The sequence below is a fragment of the Lethenteron reissneri genome, chromosome 50 (genome assembly GCF_015708825.2).
Source record: "Lethenteron reissneri isolate LAM-NWPU_2019-01 chromosome 50, ASM1570882v1, whole genome shotgun sequence".
NCBI classification, from domain to species: domain Eukaryota; kingdom Metazoa; phylum Chordata; class Hyperoartia; order Petromyzontiformes; family Petromyzontidae; genus Lethenteron; species Lethenteron reissneri.
In genome coordinates this window covers 7,692,787-7,716,232 of record NC_083828.1, presented here as the reverse complement: position 1 = coordinate 7,716,232, position 23,446 = coordinate 7,692,787, and the positions used below count along the sequence as shown (strand labels likewise).

The 23,446-nt window shown below is 52.5% G+C and overlaps 1 protein-coding gene across 2 annotated transcripts; it reads left to right on the top strand.

Annotated features, from left to right (window-relative positions):
* Window positions 1–1,824: 1,824 nt before the first annotated feature.
* LOC133355149 (alpha/beta hydrolase domain-containing protein 17B) lies at window positions 1,825–23,134 on the top strand. 2 transcript variants are annotated; one of them, XM_061572480.1, is made up of 4 exons: window positions 1,825–1,936; window positions 4,756–5,228; window positions 17,198–17,377; window positions 17,983–23,134. In XM_061572480.1, the coding sequence occupies exons 2-4, from the start codon at window positions 4,762–4,764 to the stop codon at window positions 18,200–18,202; spliced, it is 867 nt and encodes a 288-aa protein (XP_061428464.1). In that variant the 5' UTR covers window positions 1,825–1,936; window positions 4,756–4,761; the 3' UTR covers window positions 18,203–23,134. The 2 variants fall into 2 exon arrangements, with proteins under 2 accessions (XP_061428464.1, XP_061428461.1); XM_061572477.1 differs by having other exon boundaries at window positions 1,831–2,068.
* The last annotated feature ends 312 nt before the right edge of the window (window positions 23,135–23,446 follow it).

Genomic DNA, 23,446 nt, shown 5'->3' with positions numbered 1-23,446 from the left:
CCAAAGTGACCCAAATTGGGCCTAAGTGACCCACATCAAGCCATAGTGACCACATTAGGCCAAAGTGACCCAAACTGGGCCTAAGTGACCCACATCAAGCCATAGTGACCACATTAGGCCAAAGTGACCCAAATTGGGCCTAAGTGACCCACATCAAGCCATAGTGAGCACATTAGGCCAAAGTGACCCAAATTGGGCCTAAGTGACCCACATCAAGCCATAGTGAGCACATTAGGCCAAAGTGACCCAAACTGGGCCTAAGTGACCCACATCAAGCCATAGTGAGCACATTAGGCCAAAGTGACCCAAATTGGGCCTAAGTGACCCACATCAAGCCATAGTGACCACATTAGGCTAAAGTGACCCAAATTGGGCCTAAGTGACCCACATCAAGCCATAGTGAGCACATTAGGCCAAAGTGACCCAAATTGGGCCTAAGTGACCCACATCAAGCCATAGTGACCACATTAGGCTAAAGTGACCCAAATTGGGCCTAAGTGACCCACATCAAGCCATAGTGAGCACATTAGGCCAAAGTGACCCAAATTGGGCCTAAGTGACCCACATCAAGCCATAGTGAGCACATTAGGCCAAAGTGACCCAAATTGGGCCTAAGTGACCCACATCAAGCCATAGTGACCACATTAGGCCAAAGTGACCCAAATTGGGCCTAAGTGACCCATATCAAGCCAAAGTGACCACATTAGGCCAAAGTGACCCAAATTGGGCCTAAGTGACCCACATCAAGCCATAGTGAGCACATTAGGCCAAAGTGACCCAAATTGGGCCTAAGTGACCCACATCAAGCCATAGTGAGCACATTAGGCCAAAGTGACCCAAATTGGGCCTAAGTGACCCACATCAAGCCATAGTGAGCACATTGGGCCACTGTGACCCCCATGAGGCCACTGTGACCCACATTGGGCCACAAGCTTGCGATCGTACGTCATGACGTCACGACGCACGCGCGTTTCACACACAAAAAACAACCACGCCTCCGGATTACGACCGTGACGTCATCGCGCGCGTGCGCTGACGTCACGGTCACGCGATTTTTTCCTTATCGCGTGCCCCCCACCCCCCCCCCCGTCGTCGCCGGGCCGCGTGACGTCACCCAGATTGTAACTTACCTCGCCGCCATCTTCGTAAGGGGGAGGGGGGGGGCTGCTGATAAATTCTCGCACTGCCAGTGGCGAGCTTCTTACATTGACGTCACAGCATGACGCGCCTGTGGTGGTGGGGGGTGGTGGTGGGGGGGGTGGTGGGGGGTGGGGGGTGGGGTGGTGGTGGGGGGGGTGGTGGTGGGGGGGGGTGATGGTGGGGGGGGTGATGTGGGGGGGGGGGTAATGGTGGTGGGGGGGTTGATGGTGGGGGGGGGTTGGTGGGGGGGTGGGGGGTTGGTGGTGGGGGGGGGGTTAGTGGTGGGGGGATTGGTGGGTGGGGGGGGATTGGTGGGTGGGGGGGATTGGTGGGTGGGGGGGATTGGTGGGTGGGGGGGGGTTGGTGGGTGGGGGGGGGGTTGGTGGGTGGGGGGGGTTGGTGGGTGGGGGGGATTGGTGGGTGGGGGGGGATTGGTGGGTGGGGGGGGATTGGTGGGTGGGGGGGGATTGGTGGGTGGGGGGGGATTGGTGGGTGGGGGGGGATTGGTGGGTGGGGGGGGATTGGTGGGTGGGGGGGGGATTGGTGGGTGGGGGGGATTGGTGGCTGGTTGGTGTTGAGTGGGTGGGGTGATGTATTTATCTCTTAATCTCCTCACCTAAGATGGTTACCGTCGACCTCCGCATCATCATCAGCATCGCGACTGGCTGGCAGACTGTGTGACTGTGTGTGACTGGGTGGGTGTCTGTGCGCGGCAGGAGACCTCGCGAACGGAGGCGCGAAGCGGACGGGATGAGAAGGCGAAATTCGGCAATCGATCACGAGCGATAACTTAAAGGTTCAGTGAGTTGTTTAACGATTGTCGTAGTCGTGATTATTGTTGTTGTTGTTATTAATAGCTGCCTTGTAGGTAAACAGGGAGGTGTGGGGGTGGGTTGGTTGGGCAACACTTGCGGCCTGAGTTTGCCAGGTAAGGTTTGAGCCGTCGATTGATAATAAAAGTATAAAGTGTTTACAGCGTTAAATGTTTCGTGTTGTTATACTGGCAATGGCGATCACGCGATAGGATTGTGTTGATGTTAGTTTTTGGTTGGTTGGCTTAAGCAATAGGTATCGGTGAGTTTTAACTTGCGTGTTGTCAGCATTCTTAGTACTTACATAAGCCGATTTTTAACGATACAGGTTGTAAAAGGTGTAAGCGTACACATTTGTGATATAAAACTGTAGTATACACGAGTGTGAGGCAATATATGCAGATACACGGACATGTTAATATAGTTTAACAAACATACCGGATAATCGGCATTCGTATAGATTACAACTTAAATGCGTAATAGAAATCTAGACGCAAACAGTCCTCAGTTGCACAATAGACACACACACCAGACAGTAACACGGCCACACACTTGAACACACACACCACACATACAACACACCACACATACAACACACCACACATACAACACACACCACACATACAACACACACCACACATACAACACACACCACACATACAACACACACCACACATACACACCACACATACACACATACACACCACACATACACACCACACATACACACATACACACCACACATACACACCACACATACACACATACACACCACACATACACACCACACATACACACCACACACACCACACATACACCCCACACACACAACACACACACACACCAGACAGTAACACGGCCACACACTTAAACACACCACACATACACACCACACATACACACCACACATACACACCACACATACACACCACACATACACCACACACACACACCAAACAGTAACACGGCCACACACTTAAACAACCACACACCACACATACACACCACACAGTAACACGGCCACACATATCAGTGTCACGCACACCGCACATACAACACATGCAACACACATACAACACACACACGCACACCACACATACAACACACACACACGTGAGACAGTGACACACACACAGTGACACACCACACATACAACACACGTGAGACCGTGGCACACCACACACATACAACACGCATACATACAACACACACACATACAACACACACACCACACATACAACACACACACCACACATACAACACATGCATACCACACACACACATACAACACACACGTTAGACAGTGACACACACACAGTGACACACACACATACAACACACACAGATACAACACACACCACACATACAATACACACCACACATACACCACACACACGTTAGACAAAGACACACACAGTGACACACACACTAAGACAGTGACACACACACAGTGACACACACATACAACCCACACGTTAGACTGACACATACAACACACACAGTGACACACACACACATACCACACACACAGTGACACACCAAACAGTAACACACCACACATACCACGCACACCACACATACACCACACACACACTAAGACAGTGACATGCCACACATTGACACACACACACCCGGCATCACACATTAAGACAGTGACACAAGACAGCACAACTAACAGTACCCCACACGCACACACAGTGACACACACACAGTGACACAGCACACCCGGCATCACACATTAAGACAGTGACACAAGACACAGCACAACTAACAGTACCCCACACGCACACACAGTGACCCACACGCACACACACAGTGACACACACACACACAGTGACACACCACACATACCACACACACACATACAACACACACACACACTAAGACAGTGACACGCCACACAGTGACACGCACACCCGGCATCACACATTAAGATAGTGACACAAGACACACAGCACAACTAACAGTACCCCACACGCACACACAGTGACCCCCACACACACAGTAACACACCACACATACCACGCACACCACACATACACTACACGCACACCAAGACAGTGACATGCCACACAGTGACACGCACACCCGGCATCACACATTAAGACAGTGACACAAGACACAGCACGACTAATAGTACCCCACACGCACACACAGTGACCCACACACACACACAGTGACACACACACAGTGACACACACACATACCACACACACACACACACTAAGACAGTGACACACGCACACCCGGCATCACACACTAAGACAGTGACACAAGACACACAGCACAACTAACAGTGGCACACGGAAGACCCCCCAGGCACACGTACTAACGACAAGCGGACACACCTCACGGCAGAGACGCAACTCGGGCACGCCGGCGACCGGGAGACACACGCACAACGATCCGCTGTGTGGCATATAGCCCTTAGCGGACTTGGGAGACAAGCGCTGACACACGACCACACACACACACGACCACACACACACACACAACCACGCACACACACGACCACACACACACACAACCACGCTGACACACGACACACAACCACGCTGACACAACCACGCTGACATACAACCACACACAACCACACACACGCTGACACAACCACTTACACACAACCACGCACACACGCTGACACACAACCACTTACACACACACACAACCACGCACACACACGACACACAACCACACACATACAACCACACACACACAACCACACACAACCACACACACACAACCACATATACTCACAACCACACACACTCTCTCTTCGCCTGCCCCCCCCCACCACCCCCAGACCATCATGAACGGCCTCTCGCTCAGCGAACTCTGCTGCCTCTTCTGCTGCCCGCCGTGCCCGAGTCGCATCGCGGCCAAACTCGCCTTCCTTCCGCCGGAGCCTACCTACGCGCTCATGGCAGACGAGACTGCTGCCCGCTGGTCCCTGCACCTCACCGAGAAGGCCGAGTGGCAGTACTCACAGCGAGAACTCGACGCCGTGGAGGTCTCCCTGACGCGCTCAACACGTGGAAACCGCGTGGCGTGCATGTTCGTGCGTTGCGCGCCCAGTGCACGCTACACGTTGCTTTTCTCGCACGGAAACGCCGTGGATCTGGGCCAGATGAGCAGCTTCTACGTGGGCCTCGGCACGCGAATCAACTGCAACGTCTTCTCGTACGACTACTCGGGCTACGGGGCGAGCACGGGGAGGCCCTCCGAGAAGAATCTCTACGCCGACATCGAGGCGGCGTGGCAGGCGTTGCGTACAAGGTGCGTGGTTGTGGTGGTGGCTGTGGTGGTTGTGGAGGTGGTTGTGGTGGTGGTGGTTGTGGTGGCAGGGTGTGGTGGTTGTGGTGGTGGTTGTGGGGGTTGTGGTGGTAGTAGGGCAAGTTGGTATCTGTGGAGGTGATTGATGGTGATTGTGGTTAGGGTGGTTGTGGTGGTGATGGCTGTGTTTGATAGTAGGGGAAGTTGATATCTGTGGAGGTGATTGATGGTGATTGTGGTTAGGGTGGTTGTGGTGGTGGTTGTGTTGGTAGTATGGGAAGTGGTTCCAGCGGGGCTGATTGATGGTGATTGTGGTTAGGGTGGTTGTGGTTAGGGTGGTGGTGGTGGTGATGGTTGTGTTGGCAGTAGGGGAAGTTGGTATCTGTGGAGGTGATGGTGGTTGTGGTTACGGTGGTTGTGGTGATGGCTGTGTTGGTAGTAGAGGAATTGGTATCTTTGGAAGTGGTTGTGGTGGCGATGACTGTTGGTAGTAGGGAAAGTGGTATCAGTGGAGGTGATTGATGGTGATTATAGTTATGGTGGCGGTTGTGATTGCAATTGTTGCTGGTGGTGGTAGCAGTGGTGATGTCACAGTTGTGGTAGCCCAGGTAGTCCTGGTTGAGGTGGTTGTGCTGGTGATGATGTGGGTGGTGATACTGGCAATAGTTGTAGTCGTGTTGGTAATTGTTCACATGGTAGTGCTGGATTTGTCGGAGCTCTTCACTCACAAACGGAATATCCTGTAGCGAAATTCCCAGTTGGGGGGTCAATTTTGTCAACCCATACGTTTTGCCCGTATTCTTGTACAGGGAAATTGAGTTTTCAGGTTCATACGGCGTACAGCCGTTTCAATACGGGCAATTTATTTGACAAATTTTGTCTATTTGATTGTGTTTCTCCTTTACGTGAATGTTGATATTTATAAGGGCACGGGGGTGACCAATACGGTCTGAATTGGTCTGCGCAGTCCCTTTTGCAGACTGATGCCGGCCATTAGAATAACGTTGGCGATGCTGGTTTTAGTTGCATGAAGGCGTTGTTGTTGTTGCTGCTCACATTGAGGTGACGTTACACCCGAGGTCATAACTTGGAGAACAGCGATGTTGTGATGTGCGTGGGATGGCACAGCAAGTAGGTTTTGCTGTGTAATTGTTAGGTGGTGTCCGAGTGTTATGACCTTGAAAGAGATGATGAGATAGTACTGGTAGGAACCTGCTGGTTACACCAGCCCACAGGGGATTATTGTGTCCGTTCGTCGTGCATCCAAAAATTGGAGGGGTGGGGCTGGGTGGAGAGGGGAGGGTGGGGACGGGCTAGGTGGGGAGGGTGGGGAGGGTGGGGCTGGGTGGGGGGTGGGGCTGGGTGGGGAGGGGCTGGTCACCCCGTGGTGCCCTTATAAAACTCAACGTTTAACTTACGCCGGCTTGTGCCCGCCCTCACAGTCGGCCATATTTGCGGAATACACCACGCCGCCGTTGACCCTGGCCATTGACCGAGCAACCCAACGTTCCTCCCAGCTCCCTCCGCAGGAATGTGTTGACTACCTCTCCTGGTATACATGAGATTGTGGTTTCGATCCCGACCCTGACGCCTGTATATTTGGAGTTTTCGTCTCTCTCTCCCCTCAGACTCGTGGGTTTTTCTCAGGGTCTTCCGGCTTTTCCCTCCACATTTAGAATGAACATACGTTTAGAGTATTTGGCTGCGAAACATGTCCACGTGATAAGCCACTTCGTTGAGCTATCATTTGTGGCCAGGTCGCTTCTGAAAAAGAGCGATGTAACTCAGTGGCCCTTACCTGATAAAATAAAAAAATGTTTAGTTTTTTTAAATGGTCCAGCTGTAGCACGTTCGCTGATTGTTGTAGAGATTAGCGGTTTGTATCTGGAAGGTTACCCTGGTTATTACTACCAAGTGTGGTAACCGTAAAAACATGCACCGTCTGCTTCGTAGTGGACGTTGAAATACTCCGTTACGTCATTCAAAAAGAGGCCATTGTGTGCCGGTGTCATGGCCTAAATTTGCCAACTTAAAAAAAAACCCACCCACAAATTACACAGCGGGGATTACATACGAGTAATTTGCAGGTAATTTTGGTTGGAAAATTGGGTTTACGCATGGCAATCATTGCCGCCAACTTTCAGACTAATGCCCCTCTCGCAGGCCAGTGCTGAGTCCTGTTGTGCCACTCAGGGGCAAGCTGCCATTAGGGGTTCCCCTAGGCTAAACAACTGCACTCTGATGCTTATTGTTATGCCATGGGCGCGCTGTGAATGCGAATCGTTATTACAAGTTTTTTGTGAGTTTTTCCATCAACTCAGCAGAGGGAGTTTGATGAAAATTCTGGCGGAGCTGCGTGGAAATGTATTGTTTTTATTCCGGAAAAACCTTTTTGGGGTTTAAAATCCTTACAATAGTCGCACAATTCTTAAGTTTTGTTGTGATCTTGGATTTTTTTTGTTCAATCACACTAATTGTGGGATTAAGAGAATTTTTTGCAAGTCGCAAGGTACTTGAAATTAGCGGGTGAGCGGTAGTGACTGCATCATAAATGTCACAGGGACTACTCAATCGGACGCCTTGTCATAGTCTTCAAAGGGCTGACATGATGGCGTTTGATATTAATCTGTCTCCTTTCCGGAATCTCATTGACAATGTTGCGAGGCCAAGGAAAGAAAAGATTAAATAAGCTGAAGCAACCCTTACATGACGATGCATTCATGAAGGAGTTGATAATTTTTCGTCTTACGACTGATGTTGATGGAGAGACGCAAGTAGAATTTTACAGTGCGGTGCTTAAGCGACATAATTGCATCAGAAGTGGATTAACAAAGGGCTATAAAAACATTACGAAATGACGCATCATTTACACCCCTAACTCCCGCAAGAGATCGTACATTTTCACAGGCAAGGACTTTGGCCAGACATATATACACGTACTTACGCGCGCATACCTGGATGCTTGGGATAACGGTCCGCGCACCGGACCTGCAAGCCAGTGGTCGCCGTTTGGATCTCCCGGCGCGGCATGTGAAAGGATGGGAGAAGTTTTTTTAAATCCACAACGGCCGATTGGCAGTCGGTTTGTCGTGGAGGTAAAGTGTGGGGACTCCCACCTCTTCCAAGACGCCTGGCCAACAAGGAAGAGTAGGCCAACATCCGCTCTAGAGGGGGTCTCTAGAGCTTCCGATACTGCAAACCCTTCAATCGGCAGCAAAAATTGCAGCGCCGTGCATTTTGTTTAACCTTTTTACATGCATACCTTTGCATGTCGTCGCCACATGTTTCCATACCCGCTTCCTTCAAGCCGGTGCTAAACCAGACACGGTTGCCTGGGGCTGTGAAATACAACCTGAACCCAGAATCACCCACCACCCTTTGCAGGGAAAGCACCTGTGGGAACTTTTTGCTCGAGCGTCATGGTTGCGCCACGGTGGCGAGATGTTAACTACCTCGCCTGGTACACAAGGGTTTGTGGGTTCGATCCCAACCCTTACGCCTGTATATTTGGAGTTTGCGTGTTCCCCCCATGGTCGCGTGGAGTTTTCTCCACGTCCTATTTTTCCTTCCACATTTAGAATCAACGTGCATTTATTTGGCTGCTATCAATCTCCACATGACAAGTCACTTTGTTGAGCTATCATTTGTGGCCAGGTGGCTTCTGAAAAAGAGCTACGTAGCTCAGTGGGCCTTATCTGGTAAAAAAAATTGTAGTCTAGTAAAAACATAGTGTGTCGGGGTTGTGACATTTTCTCTCCACTGTCAGATTCCATGTCGAGAGTTTTCACAAAGACGCGCGACGATGGCGCGTTGAGCTTTTGTCACTCGCCACGAAACAATTGCACAGCACAAATTGAAAGTGGGGTAATGCATCGACTCTTCGGTTATGCTTTCTTTTCCAGCATCGTGGTAATCGGCTGCTAGGTGAAGGTCCTTTCCACGCAGTGGCGTAGCAATCAAAGTGTGCAGGCGATGCACCTGCACCGTAGCGCAGGGGGCTGGTATGGCCTGAAAACGCCAGGGCTATGAAGTAGAGTGTAAATAGGACAGGGGATGACTCATTGATTCCTACTCCGATGTTGACTGAATATTTCGTCTCGTCCGTACTGCGTTCAACCACCAAAACTGCAGTTCAGAACACTTCCCATCGATCCTCTCTCTCTGCCCAAGTTCTTGATACCTTGCTCCGTTCAAGAAGCCTACTAACTCTCTTTATCTATGACGGTTGTAATAATAATAGTGCCATGTAATTGTTGACTGCTTTCCGTTGAGGCATTTTCGCTTGGTGGCCTTTTTCTCAGCAACCGTGATAAACACATTTTTATAACACAATACGCCACTGCCGCTCCCCTTACCTTTCCCCCTTACCGCCTCCGCCCCTCGCGCGCTCTCTGTGTCCTCCACCTGATGCATGCAAATTTGCGCTTCGAGCTGAGCCGGGCTTTTACAGCGGCTCGCCATGACGCACGCGGACGTGAAGCACACAAGGTCAAATTGGCCGTTGTCAAGACGCGTTGAGCCGGAACGGGTGGGAACGGTGACTCTGACCTTTTCGCAACCGGGCGAATCTCCCCCCCCTCCCCTTCCCCACGGTATTTTTTTCCCCGTAAACTGTGGACCACGGAAAATCGCGTCGGCCGCACGACGTCCCGAAGCGATAACTAACCATTATCATCACCATCGGATGACCGACACGCGGAGGGAGCAGTTGTTCCCAGGCTGGACGGAGCGTGAACGGCTCAATCGTGACGAGCCGGCCGAGAGAAGACGATTTGACGGCACCCACTCCTGTTGGGATGATTATCCGGTCCACGTGATCATCTTTAACATCATCTTCATCATCATCTACTACGCAAGTGGAAGATGACGGTTCGACCCGCGACTGCAGAACGGAGATAACAAACTCGAGGAGGGGGGGAGGTGGGGGGTTGGAGCACGTTGTCTTCATCAAGACGGTGCAACGGTGGGCACCAGGGCAGGTCCAGCCAGCTCACAAGCAACGACGTGGAAGGGCGAAAGAAGCGAGATGGACTTTTGTAACATTTGTTGGTCTTCGCGATATCAGTTTCTTATCTCTCTACAGCACGCCACAGGAAGAAATGTACCGATGCCAGGGGTTGGAAGCCACCTACCTGCAGGCCGAATACACCTCCGATTCGCACGGTTGGCTGTGTACATTGGGAAAAAAGTTCAACATGCGTACATTCAAAACAGCAAGAGCCTGTGACTTCCAAAAGCACTCATAAGATCTTGGTCCACCTTCAGTAGTATCTGTCTTAGATACACATGTTCTTCCAGCAGTGGATTTGACAATGGCTTGGAGGCTGATAGCTTTGTTGTATGGGAGAAAAGGGGGTGAGCTTTATCGCCAGCTCAATGATGCTTCAACATCATCATCCGCCTCTCTTCAACGGACCACTTCCTTGCCAGGGTACAGAGGCTTTGAGAGCTCTGGACCTGGGGCACCGATACCAATTTGATATTCATTCTACGTGACTTTACCGAAAGAACCAAGAAGATGAATCCCTGCAGTCACGAAAGCTTTAAATCGAAACCAATTTGGTAGTCGACAAGACACAATGTGTTCTCGTCCCCAACCCACGCTGACCAGTTTGGTGAAGTACGGACAAACAACTACCCATGGTCGCCACCGTCCATCATCTCTTCTCTCGCCGTGTCCGACCCGAGCGTGCGTGCGTTGTCTAATCAATGCCCTCCTCGTGTGGTCTTCTCCGTGTCATTCCAAGCACGCACCCCCGGCCGGCTTCTTTGTGCACTTTTCATCTCGCGTGCCACGCTGTGCCCAAGAAACATTGCGTGCCACGTCTTCCGCTATTTTTAGGCGCTTCACGTGTTTTCCAAGAAAATTACATTGCAACCACCCCCTCCCCTCTCAAGCCAATTTCAAGATTGTACAGAATACTTTAGAAAACAAGAGTTTATATTTTGGAAGTGGCTTTTCTCTACATAACGCTGCGTAGCAGTGTGGTTAGTGAATAACCTAACGCGTATAAGGCGAGGCTCAATGCCTTCCTTGTTAGCTCTGCCCATGACTGAGCGCCTCTTTCTCCCTAAAAATAAATAAAAACAACCCCCCCCACCCACTCCGTTCTTCCACACAGTGTCACAAGATGCGGACACATTTAGACGCCGTATAAATCCACTTTGTATTTTATCGTAGTGGCTCGATTATCTTAACCTCTAGACTCGCATAGAGACCCATAGACTCCGCGCAGAGGCAAATGGACTTACTGCCCGTTTATAAAATAAATGTCCACTGTTTGCGCACGGCACCTCGAGATGCGGACGCATTTAGACCCGCGGGCGTTGAGGGACGTGTTTGTCCGCGGCATTCGTGCGTTTGCGTGCGTTTTTCCGCCCGCGTATTTCTCCGTGTGGTTGAAATCTCTCGTCACATCGGAGGGTCTCTAAAGATCCCTTATCAAGACTGGCTTGCCAGCTCGTTGTCACGATTGAGAACCACAAGGCTTCAGTAAAGGTTAAGCACCACTGCACCCAAGGGACCATTGCCCAAAACATGATCTTTACCCGATATCTTTTTTTCTGTTGTGAGTTGGGGCGAGGGCTACGATTGTCGTATCCTGGTCGTGCGGATCTCTGGCGGAGCACCGCACCGGCCCGCTGAAGCCCTGTCACGTGATGATCAAACTGATGTGGTTTGTCATTCTCAGAGCTGCGATTTAGCCAAATGAAGTACAGAACCAAATTTAACTGGAGGGATTTGTTTGTTTTTGTTCTCCCGTATGCAGTCATCGGCGACCGCGCCAATACCATCAACTCCGCCACAGTTAAGAACCCTGCTTTAAACACAACTCGGTCGAATCTAGTGTGTGTCTCTGCGCAAGTCTTTCGCTTTCTTCATAAGTCTCGCGGCCTATTTTCCAGCACGCGAGTTGTGTAAATCCTGTGGGGATCAATGTGAGTCTCTGGTTCTCAAAGTGAGAGCCCTATGGGTCTCTCTGCAAGACATTGATTTGACCGAGGCTGAGATCGTCATCGACTCGTTGCACTTGAGAATCCGGTTTAACCACGCACGGATTCGAACCCAGGATACTCGCGGTGCCAACTCGGCCGCCGTGACCTCTGAGCCACCGGGGCCGCCTCATTGTTTAAATCCTGCGTTTAGGAAGTGTCTAATTTAAACCTTTTTGGACAATGACAAAGAAACCATAAAGGGGTGTTTGTCAACAGAGAGCACGAGGAACTTTGTCTCATTCAGCTTGAGGCAGCGCACATCCCTGTACGCTGAAGCCGCCCGGAGCGCAGAAGTACAGTGCAACAATTCATTTGAGATGCACTCAAGTTACGAAGTGGGGGGGGGGGGGGGGGGGGGGGCTGCACTTTCTCACACACCCTGCGACGGGGGACAACAACACTCGTCGCAAGACGGCCAAACTGGTATTTTTTCATTCTCAAAAGAGCTGCAATTTATCAAAGTGGAGCGCAGAGCCGTACTCTGAGCGTGCCGGAATTTTTGGTGCAGTCATTGATAACCGGGCTGGCACGTTGGGCTCGCCGCACGCGAGAGCGCGGTTCGACCACGGGCAGCGGCTAAGACCTGGACTCAAACTCGGGCACTCAGCGGCTTCGGAATCTCTGACTCCCTGAGCCACTTGGGCCACCTCTAAACGAGGTTTTTGCGACGCTCACCCATCGGGCCGAAGGCGTCAAAGCCGAGGTCGGCCGGGCTCACTGGAGTTTTCCTCCAAGCAGTAAACTCTGGACCCAGAGGTTTGCGGTTACGTGTCTGAATAGCAGCAAAAAGTTGCAAGATACCGTGGTTACAGTTCAATATTTACAGCCGCTCGAGATGACTCTTAGCATTACGTAGCTTTCCAACTTGGATTGAAATCGATAGTGCCCTCTCGCTGTGTTCGTCTATCTGAAGTGGGTGGGGGAGAGGTGGTGGCACGGTAACCCTAGTAGAGAATGATCAAATGTAAATGAAACGTTAGCTTTGAGCTGTACGAATGCACGTTGAACTACTTTCACCCCTTGCGTAGCCCAACCGTGCTAATCGGAGGTGCGGCGGAAGGACAACAAACCGAACACGAAAAAAAGCAGTTGTCAAGAATTTGGCTGTGTTGGCATTTGGACCTCAGCCCGGAGAAAACCGGCTGACGTTGATCGTGGACTTGAGAGCACAAAAAAACCATGGGGGGTGGGGGCGTGCCATCTCCCCTCTCCCTCACCGCCGCTCCTGATGACCGAGTCTCGTGCGGGCGTGAAATGTTTCACGCTGGGTCGTCGCTCCTCCCGTTGTCGGGACGTTGGTTTTCAATCGCCGAGTCGGCCCCCTTGCGGCTCACGGGAAACGCTGGGGGTGGTGGGGGGGGGAGAGTCAATGGTGGGCGGCTTGGAGAATGTGACCCGGCCCTGCTTTTACTGTCCACGCGATAAAGGCGCTGAAATTAAACCCCGTTAATGTTTAACCGGCGAGCGGTCGTTGCCATAGGCGGCGTTAATCGCCGTGTTTTGTCAACACTCGAATAAAATTTGCGCTCCGAAAATCGTACGGCCAGTAGCAAGTGGTGTCGATTGAACGCAACTCAAAATACCCTTTTGAAATCAAATATTTTACTAATTACAAATTTAAGGCAATCTTATCCCGGTCGTGCTGTCCGTGTCGTGTCACGGGACGAACGAAAGTGGTGTCGATTGAACGCAACTCAAAATACCCTTTTGAAAATAATATTTTTCTAATTACAATTTTTAGGCAATCTTATCCCGGTCGTGCTGTCCGTGTCGTGTCACGGGATGAACGAAAGTGGTGTCGATTGAACGCAACTCAAAATACCCTTTTGAAAATTATATTTGACTAATTACAAATTTAAGGCAATCTTATCCAGGTTGTGCTGTCAGTGTTGTGTCACGGGACAAACGATTCATGCGGATGTCTCGCGGTGTGCTGCTGCCCTCCACGTTATAGGGGAAATGACCCCGAAGAAGCGGATATCGCAAAACTACTTCTGAGATCCCTTGGAGGGACATCTGATCTGGGGCGCCACGGTTTGGAGATGTTAACTTTCTCGCCTGGTATGCAGGAGGTCATGGGTTCCATCCCAGCCCCCGACGTCTGTTTATTTGGAGTTTGCCTTTCTCTCTCCGCGTGGTCGTGTGGATTTTTCTCCGGGTCCTCCCGTTTTTCCCGCCACATTTAGAAACATGTGTTTTAGAGTCGTTGGCTGCTATACATTTCAACATGATGATAAGCTATCATTTGTGGCCAGGTCGCTTCTGAAAAAATGCTATAAAGCTCAGTGGAGCGAGCTTACCACCTAAAATATATATGTTTTAATAGTTTAGGATCTACACAGTAATAGGGTTCAATACCCCACCCATAGGCCATACACCTTCTCGCTTTAAGGCCATAGTGTTGTTCACTAATGTGTTTTCTTTTTTTTTATTCATATTATTTGTGCTTGTGCACCACTGCCAAGTACAGTATCACCAAATTTCATTTGTTTCAGACCCACAGCAATATTTGCCACGTGACAGCCAAACTCATATTTTTCGTTTTTAGAGCTGGAATTTATAAAAATTAAATGCCGGACAAAAGTAATTTGATGGGTGTTCTTCCGTGCAGTCGTTGGCGACTGGGGCTGAGGCCACCTACTTACTGCACTGGAGAACCGTCATTTGATCTCGACTCGGTCTATCTTTGGGTCTCTGTGCGGATCTGTGGGTCTCTGTGCGAGCCTTTGGCCTCTTATTCATATTCTTAGGTTTTTTCGGTAAAGTCACGTACTTGATACAGCTGTCGGGCTGTGACGGTTCCACCTGAAGACAGAAGCTTGTGTTGCCTCCGAAACGTCGTGATTTTTATTTTATTTTACTTTTATTAATTTCTATTTTTTACCTACGTGACTTTACCGAAAAAAACCTAAGAATATGAATCCTTGCAGTCACGAAAGCTTCAAATCTAGAACCTTTGGCCTCTACCTAAGTCGGGCCGTCTCTACGCAGGCGTGCAAAGTCTTGCTTGTAAGCGATTGGTGACCGGGCCGAGACATCTCAACTCCGCTACACCTGAGAAACCAGCTTCAGTCGCGGCTGGGTGGCTGGGTGGCTTATAAACCCGGAGTCAAACCCGTACTCGGCAGCCCCTGACCTCGGGAGCCGTACGGCCGCCTCCACGCCCCCGTGTTACCGCTGGCGCCGCGCGTGCCAGAAGAGCCGCCGTGTGGTATTGACCGAAGGCAACTCGAGAGCACTTGAACCGCTCCCCCCCCCCCCCCACCCACCCACGGGGCTGACACTCGAGCGTCGGCGGCGTTGTCGCCTAACGCGCTCTCCGCTTGCCAGCGAGTGAAATGTCCGAGCGAAATCAATTTTGCTCCTCGAAGGAACGTGGAAGGCGGCGGGTCGCTCGCTCGTCTCCCGTTTTTACAGCCCAAAGTGGTGGAGATTCCACGTTTTTTATGGTCTGGGCGAGTCTGTCCGCGAGAACAAACCGCCGTTGGCTTCCGCAGCACAAAAGCAGTGCTCGTTGTTTTTTTATCAACCCCAGAGAGCTGATGGGTCTGGCGAATCACCACAACCAGGGTGCGAACTCGGAAACCTTCCGTTACCGCGCTCGCTGTCTTCGGCCGAGCGACAAACACTTGACTCATCGATTGGCGCTGTGGTTCAAGTGCTGGTGACGCATAGGGCTGTTGAGATGGGGTTGGGGGTCGTGGAGGGGCGGGGGGGGGCTGTTGGGGCAGTTATCATGGGCGACGCAGATATTACAGAGGGGGGCTTTCGGTTAGGGGGCCTAATCTGGCACTTTGCCCCGGACGTCCAAAAGCCTCTTGGCGGCAGCCCTGGTGATGTCACGTGCGCGCAACCCCGCAGGTGCATGTTGCTGGGCGCACGGCCGCTGACCCTCCCTCGCAGCCGACTGCCACGGCGGCAAGCTGCCTGCTTAGGGTACCAAGGAAACCGTGTAACCTGCTCAACGGCTGCTGCTGCTGCTGTTCTGCTGCTGAACTGCTGCTGAACTGCTGCTGATCTGCTGCTGAACTGCTGCTGATCTGCTGCTGCTTATGTGCTTCTGCTGTTGCTGAACTGCTGCTGTTGATTGGCTGCTGTTGATCTGCTGTTGCTGAACTGCTGCTGTTGATCTGCTGCTGCTGATCTGCTGCTGCTGATCTGCTGCTGCTGATCTGTTGCTGACCTACTGCTGCTGAACTGCTGCTGATCTGCTGCTCCTTATCTGCTGCTGCTGCTGCTATGGCGGCGTTTCCACAGCTGTTAGAATCGGGATCCAGGCCGTGCAGCGCTGTTCTCGGTACGGCCCCGGCAAGGACTTGTTTCTCTCCGCAGCACTTTGTCTGTAAGCTTCCTGTGGACTCGAACCCCCCCCCCCCCCCCGTCTCCCGTGCCTGCCTCCACTGCTGGAGGAAAAGTTATTGCAATGTATTTATTTATAACAGATCTAACAAATGCTTCAGTTAGATGATGCTATCCCGAGCAAAAGGATGATGGCCGGATGCCAAAGGAGAAAGCACGCTCGAGTGCACATCCAGTGAGGAGATGGAGCTATGGTGGCGCCGCACGGCACTAGTCCAGCACTGTGCAGGCCGCGAGGGTTGGCGGATCGTGCAAATGTCGTGAAACTCCCGAACCCGTGGCCATGCAGGTGCCATGCCCTGGCTCGCCAGGAGGAGGCGGTACAGCAAAGTGCGGATATTACCATCTGTTACATTTGTATGGGATAGGGTGTTGCTGCCCTTGCACGCGTGGGTTTTAAATGAGGGTCCAGTACAACGCGCTCACAACATCGGCATTGGGGAGATAAAGACGGCCCCACGCGGTGCTGGCCGCCCACCACCTCGTGCGTCGTGCCGGTCTTCATAGCCGCTCGCTCGCAGCACTCGCCCCGGCGGTCCGCTAAAGGCTACGTGGGGAGGGACCTTTTATCCTCGTCTCTGTCTCCGTGCCTCTGCTTGGATGCTCGCTGCGTGCAGGTACGGCATCAGCCCGGAGAACGTGATCCTGTACGGGCAGAGCATCGGCACGGTGCCCACGGTGGACCTGGCGTCGCGCTACGAGTGCGCCGCCGTTGTGCTCCACTCGCCGCTCATGTCGGGCATGCGTGTCGCCTTCCCCGACACCAAGAAGACGCACTGCTTCGACGTATTCCCCAGGTGCCCGCCCGCTCGATCTGTCTCTCCCCTCCCACCTCTCCAGTCTCTCGCTCGCTCGCCCATTCTCTCCCTGGGTCGCTCGCCCATCCGCCCGCCCAGTCACTCGCCCCCTCCCACTTGTCCAGTCTCTCGCTCGCTTTCCCGTTCTCTCTTTCGGTCACCCGCTCGCTCGCCCACTTACTCATCCTTCTACCTGTCCAGTCTCTCGCTCGCTCGCCCATTCTCTCTCTGGCTCGCTCGCCCATCCGCCCGTCCAGTCACTCGCCCTCCCACTTGTCCAGTCTCTCGCTCGCTTTCCCGTTCTCTCTTTCGCTCACCCGCTCGCTTGCCCACTTACCCTTCCACATGTGCAGTCTCTCGCTCGCTCACCCATTCTCTCGGTCGCCCATTCTCTCGCTCGCTCACTCGCCCACCCACCAGCCCACGGAATAGTACCCAACAGTCCCTGGATCCTTGAATCCTCACTCCTCGAGACCGCACAACAGAAATCGGGCCGACGGACTGACACCGCAATGAGCGACAGACAAGCGAAGCGCCGACTCTGTTAACCTTTGTCCCCTGTCACCCTCCGTCTACCCCACACTTCCCCGGTTGACCTCTGGCAGCATTGACAAGATGTCGAAGGTGACGTCGCCGGTGCTGGTGATCCACGGCACGGAGGACGAGGTGATCGACTTCTCGCACGGCCTGGCCATGTACGAGCGCTGCCAGCGCCCCGTCGAGCCGCTCTGGGTGGAGGGCGCCGGCCACAACGACGTGGAGCTCTACGGACAGTACCTGGAGCGCCTGCGGTACTTCGTGTCCAGCGAAATCACCGGCGCCTAGCCGCTCCCCTCCTGCCGCCGGAGCCGTGGGCCCTGATGCCAGTTGGCGGTTGGAAGAGCGCCGGCTGGCAGAGAGAGAGATGGATGTGTTTTTTTTCTTTTGTTTTATTTCTTTCCCCTTCTTTCCCTTCTCTCCTCTCCTCGCTGGTGCATCCGATCTCCCCTCTCTGGGGCTCATTCTGAGCCAGCCCGGCGTGACGTCGGGAAGAGCCAGGTTTCTTTTTTACACTGCGGAAGCCGAGCCGTGCCACTGAGATAATAAGACCAGATGAGTGAAAGCCGTGTCACCGAACTGACGTCGCACGCGGCGGAAGCATCGTCGGCTCCCCCCCCCCCCCCGGCCCTGCTGGGCCCCGAGCTAGATTCACACTTCTTGTCGCGAGGCCAGCAGCGTGGCACGGTTTTGATTCTGGCTCTGCTCGGCCCAAAGGCTTTGAGAAAACATTTCCGTACTGTGAGAGGCCCACCCTGGCACGGCTTTGATTTGGCAATGGAAAAAGGGTGACTGAGAGAGAGAGAGAGCGAGACCGAGAGACGGAAGGGATAAAACTCTTGAGCAATTTGTTTTATGTAGTCGGACCCAGGCTCTTCGGTTTTATTAGTACCGTTTGTTATTATTATTACTGTCATAAATACCTGTGGAAAGACTGGCCTCGGCAATGGTAACGTGGAATGTCCACGTGACCGAGCGCTGCCCCGTGCCCGTATGAGTGGGGAGACCCTTGCACTCATCGGCCGTTATCATCAAGTACTGCATCTGTGAATTTTTATTTTTCGAGGCGTGGGCGTTACGTCATCGTTCCGTGTGGTCATCAACGCACAGTTGCTCGGGGGGGGAGGTCGACTGGGCCAGTTGTCTTCTCGTGCTGTTCGATAACACGGTCGTCCTGTTCAGGCACTGGCCCTCGGCATAGGAATGTAGAATTTCCACTCTCTCTTCGCGGGCAGGCGGGCGGGCAAGCGAAGCTTAGGGTTTCGGCACCGCGAGACTGCGTGCGTGTGCCCCTCCGCCCCTTGTGTGCGTGCGTGGATTCTGCGGCGAGCTTCGATGGCGTCTTGGGCTTCGGCAGAGACGCCGCCACTCGGCGTCGAGCGGCGCGTTCATCGTTGAGATTCCTCGACACGCAGCAACAACAACAACAATGGGGTGGCGAGGGCGATAAAATCCCCGGTTTAATCGATGGCCGTAGTATCTAACCGTTTCCCGTTGCCCTCCCCCCCCCACCCGCACTCCTCTCCACCTGACCGCGAGAAACGAAACCGTGCGTGCGTGCGTGCCTTGCGCGGGACCGGGAGGCGTTTGAATTTTAAAAGCGGTCACGACTTGTCAATACGGTTCGTTGGGAACGGGTAAACGCGTCCTTTGTCATCGTCGGGATTCCAACGGTGAGGCACGGCCGACGATGAGTGCCAGCAGAGCATCCCGTTGCCGGCTGACGACACTAACACGGGTGTTCTTGAATAGTCTCGTGCGGATGCAAACGTATATATTTTGTGTGTGTGTGTAGGTGGAGATTTGAGTCTTGTGGCTGTTTTTGAAGCTTTGCTTTGTAAGATGAGGCCGCGTTGCTGGATTATTTACGAGGCGGGACACGGGAGCCCACAATGGGGGATTGAGCGTTGGCTCTCGGTTTGGGGTGGGCAGACCGCGTGCGTGGCGATGCTGTTGTACATTTTCGTTGAGATGGCCCCCATAAGGATGGTGGGAGGGGGGTGTTGGTGACGACAGGGTGATTAACGCATGGCTGGAAGGATGATGGTAATCTTGAAATTATTTGTTGCGTGTTTGTTTGAATTTGATTCTGGTGTGCGTGGTGCTGTTTTTGATTTTCACACCCAGTATGTATTTGCACGGACAACACAAGCCCAACAACAACAGCAGCAGCAGCAGCCGCCACCCGCCACCAAGTGGCGGTGACGTCACCACAGCACACGCGCGCTCACACACGCACACAAATGTACTTGCATGCAACAGGCTTTTGTCTTGCATGTGACGTTACGTAACAATCACGTGCAACGAGACAATTGAGACAATGCGCATTTTGAGGGTTTTTCATTTTTACAGCGTTGGAATTCCAAAGATATATTTTTTTGTTTTAGAAGCCGATCCAGAGTGACCCCTCGGCCGCAATGGCGTCGGCGCGGCCCCGCCGCTCGTTTGTGGCGGAAGATTCACGGTTTCGAGTCGCGCAGCCGCGCCCCCCGGTTAAAACCGCGTCGAAATATACTCGGCGCCGTTTGCTTCGCAGCAGACCATACAGGGCCCCCCCCCCCCCACCTCGTTGCGGCGTTTGAAAAAGATTCGCCCATTGCGCGTCAGAGGTCGCAAACGGGTTTTGATTCCTTACCCGTACCCGGTCGCACCAGGGTCGGAAACGTGTACCCGTACCCGGCCGTACCCGTTCTCTACCCGTACCCGGCCGTACGTGTATCGGGTACCTGATTGCGACCTCTGGGATGAAGCCATGTTGCAGGCGCGGGTGGGTTGATTCTAGGAACTTGAATTGTGAGAAGAGACAAGACGTTGGGAAATGAGTGACAAACGGTTACTCACCAGTGACTCACGGTCTATCTGTACCCGTACCCGGCCGCACCAGGGTCGCAAACGGGTACCCGTACCCGGCTGGGTACGGGTAGCCGGGTATCGGGTAGGGGGTACGGGTATCGGGTACCCGGTTGCGACCTCTGTTGCGCACGTCTCGCACTCCAAATAATGTAGCAATTTAACTCCTCGCTTTGGCAACAAATGAGCGGCGACATCGCCACCGACTGAAACTTAGCAGGACATCTCCGGAACCGGGACTCGGCGTGTGGATTTCCTGCGTGGATACTTGGCGGGTCAATCAAGTGTGAATGTAATTGCGTGTAGATTCCTGGGGGGGAGGGCGCAAATGTTTTTTTGGAGCTAACGTGTTCCCTGGCGCCACGGCATTCCGTTTGCGGAGTGCTGGCGGACTTTTAAAAGAGGGCGTTTTCGGACACCGCTCACATCGGCTGAATTATACTGCTACGTAATTTTTAGTCAATTGATAAAACACCTGGTGCTATGTCTGCATCAGCATTACTTCGAGCGAACGGTTTTTAATAATGAGCAGCACCAACGTTTCTTAACCACACCTGGGGAAAAGTAATTGGTGAAATTTTACAAATTACTTGGATAGAACGCACATTTATATAGTGATTTGTACGATCGTTTGACAAAACGGTTTTCTTTTTGCATCTCGGACATATAATTTTAAAACTTGACGTGTAAGCCTCCTTATGGCAACTCGTTTAGTCTTAACGAGCTACGTTGTTTTAGTAAACGTAGGAAATTCGATAGGACAGAAATATTGTCCGGAAAAAAATGTATCGTGCTCACGAGAAGAATATAATCTTGCGCACTTGATTATTTGTTTGTATAAATGCATTTCAGAATCGGTGATCACGGGTGCACTCAAAGTAAGCTACACGTGACGCGGATGCGTTTCTGTCCAATCGCAGACGGTTCCAATCGGGAACACGACTAACGCCACCATCGCACGGCTTCTCCCCGTTGAGGATGAACAATTTTGATTAGACTTTGGTGATCGACTTTCGACTTGCACAGATGCATTTTCGTTTTGAATTCTCCTACTTTTTTTTATGGATTCCCAGTGACGGTTTCTCTCAAACTGAGCGACGGTGGCAACTAGTTCTGCGCCGCTCTAGGCGGTTGAAGCTCTCGTCACAGATCGTCGTCAAGTATAAATGGGCATTCCTCTTACTGTGGGGCGCAGAAGCCGAATTCGTTTGCAGGGTTTATCCGTGACGCGCCGAGGTGAAAGGATTTCGTGAAATGTTACGTAGGATTTAGCGCGAATCTATTTCTCTCGCAGCACAGTCGCGTCTCGAGCCAGAACTGTAGAAGCTCTTCCTCACTCGCGGACGAACCCATTTCTTTTCGACCCTCCCTCGATCTGAGGCCTGGCCGCGAGATGGGGTCATCCGGCGGCCACAGGGCTCTGTCTTGGGCAGATCTTGCGGGATGCCCCACGCTGAGGGATGCCAGCATCACACCCGGCCGCCTTTGTCTCCCCAGTGGCGATGTTCACATCGCCCCAGGCAACTCATTTGAGGATGATTCGACCTAGGGGAGGCCCAGGCCCGGTTCAGATAATTGTCACCGGTGTTGGTGGCCATGAGCGGGAATGGAACTCTGGTCGCCGGGTTCCTCGCGCAGCGCCCTAACCGTTGCGCCACCGCTCCCCACACACGTGCGCCTCGACACGCACACCTCGATGCTAGATTTGAAGCTTTCGTGACTGCAAGGATTCATATTCTTGGGTTTTTTCGGTAAAAAAACACAAGAATACGGCACACCTTGGTTGCTTCTGTCACTGCAAAGGGCCATTCCTTGCGGTGACAGAGGTGACTCGAGCGTGCGCGCTAAATTATCCAGAGAAAATATCACCCCCCCCCCTCTCCTCCGCGTCTGTGGATGCTCCCATCGACGGCGGATAGAAATGTCGTTTGGCGGCTTGGTGAAATCGTGGTGCCGGGATAAATGACGTCCGGGCTCGCCAAGCGGGGCCCGCCAGCCGCCAAGCGAGGTGTACCTCCTCCGTCCTCTGCTCGCGAATTCGAAACCGTCCAGACTGACGTCGCACCGCAGTGTGTGTGCGCCTGCTTGCGTGTGTGTTTGTTTGTGACCCCCCCCCCCCCCCTTGCATCGACGACTACTACTACTGCTACACACAGCAACAACTGCCGTTGGCCACTAAAAGTGGCGGTGACATCACCACGGCGCTTGTGCCTGGCTAGGTGCACACGCACGCACACACACGCACACACACCAAACAGTCTCACCAAATAACAAAAGCAACATTATATTTTAAAACTGATGTCATATTTTTGTACAAAAAAAAATGTAGTTGCTGATTAAATGTTGCGCAGAACAATGCCTGCGAAATTATTATTTTGTTTAGCGTTATCGTTTTTTTCCCCCGTTTTAAACAAATCCTTACGCATGTGTCTGTTGTTGTTGTTGTTTGTTGTTGTTGCTGCTGCGTGTATGGTTGCGGATCGCGGTGTGCGTTTCCGAGGAGGCCTTGAACGATCGGCCCCGGTGTTAGATTCCAGCGAAGAGAGACGCGGCCCCCATCTAGCCACGACGACACCGCCAGTGCCGCTCTGGAGAATACAAGAAACAGCAAATGCGCTGGCGACGCGCCTACTCTTTCACACATCTGTCCCTGCACGTGAAAATAAATACAAGTGTTTAATT

Excerpts from the sequence above, each read along its gene's own strand:
- LOC133355149 (XM_061572480.1), top strand. The coding sequence starts at position 4,762 with ATGAACGGCCTCTCGCTCAGCGAACTCTGCTGCCTCTTCTGCTGCCCG. Across the intron at positions 5,229-17,197 it reads TGGCAGGCGTTGCGTACAAG|GTACGGCATCAGCCCGGAGA; the intron begins GTGCGTGGTTGT and ends CGCTGCGTGCAG. Across the intron at positions 17,378-17,982 it reads TGCTTCGACGTATTCCCCAG|CATTGACAAGATGTCGAAGG; the intron begins GTGCCCGCCCGC and ends GACCTCTGGCAG.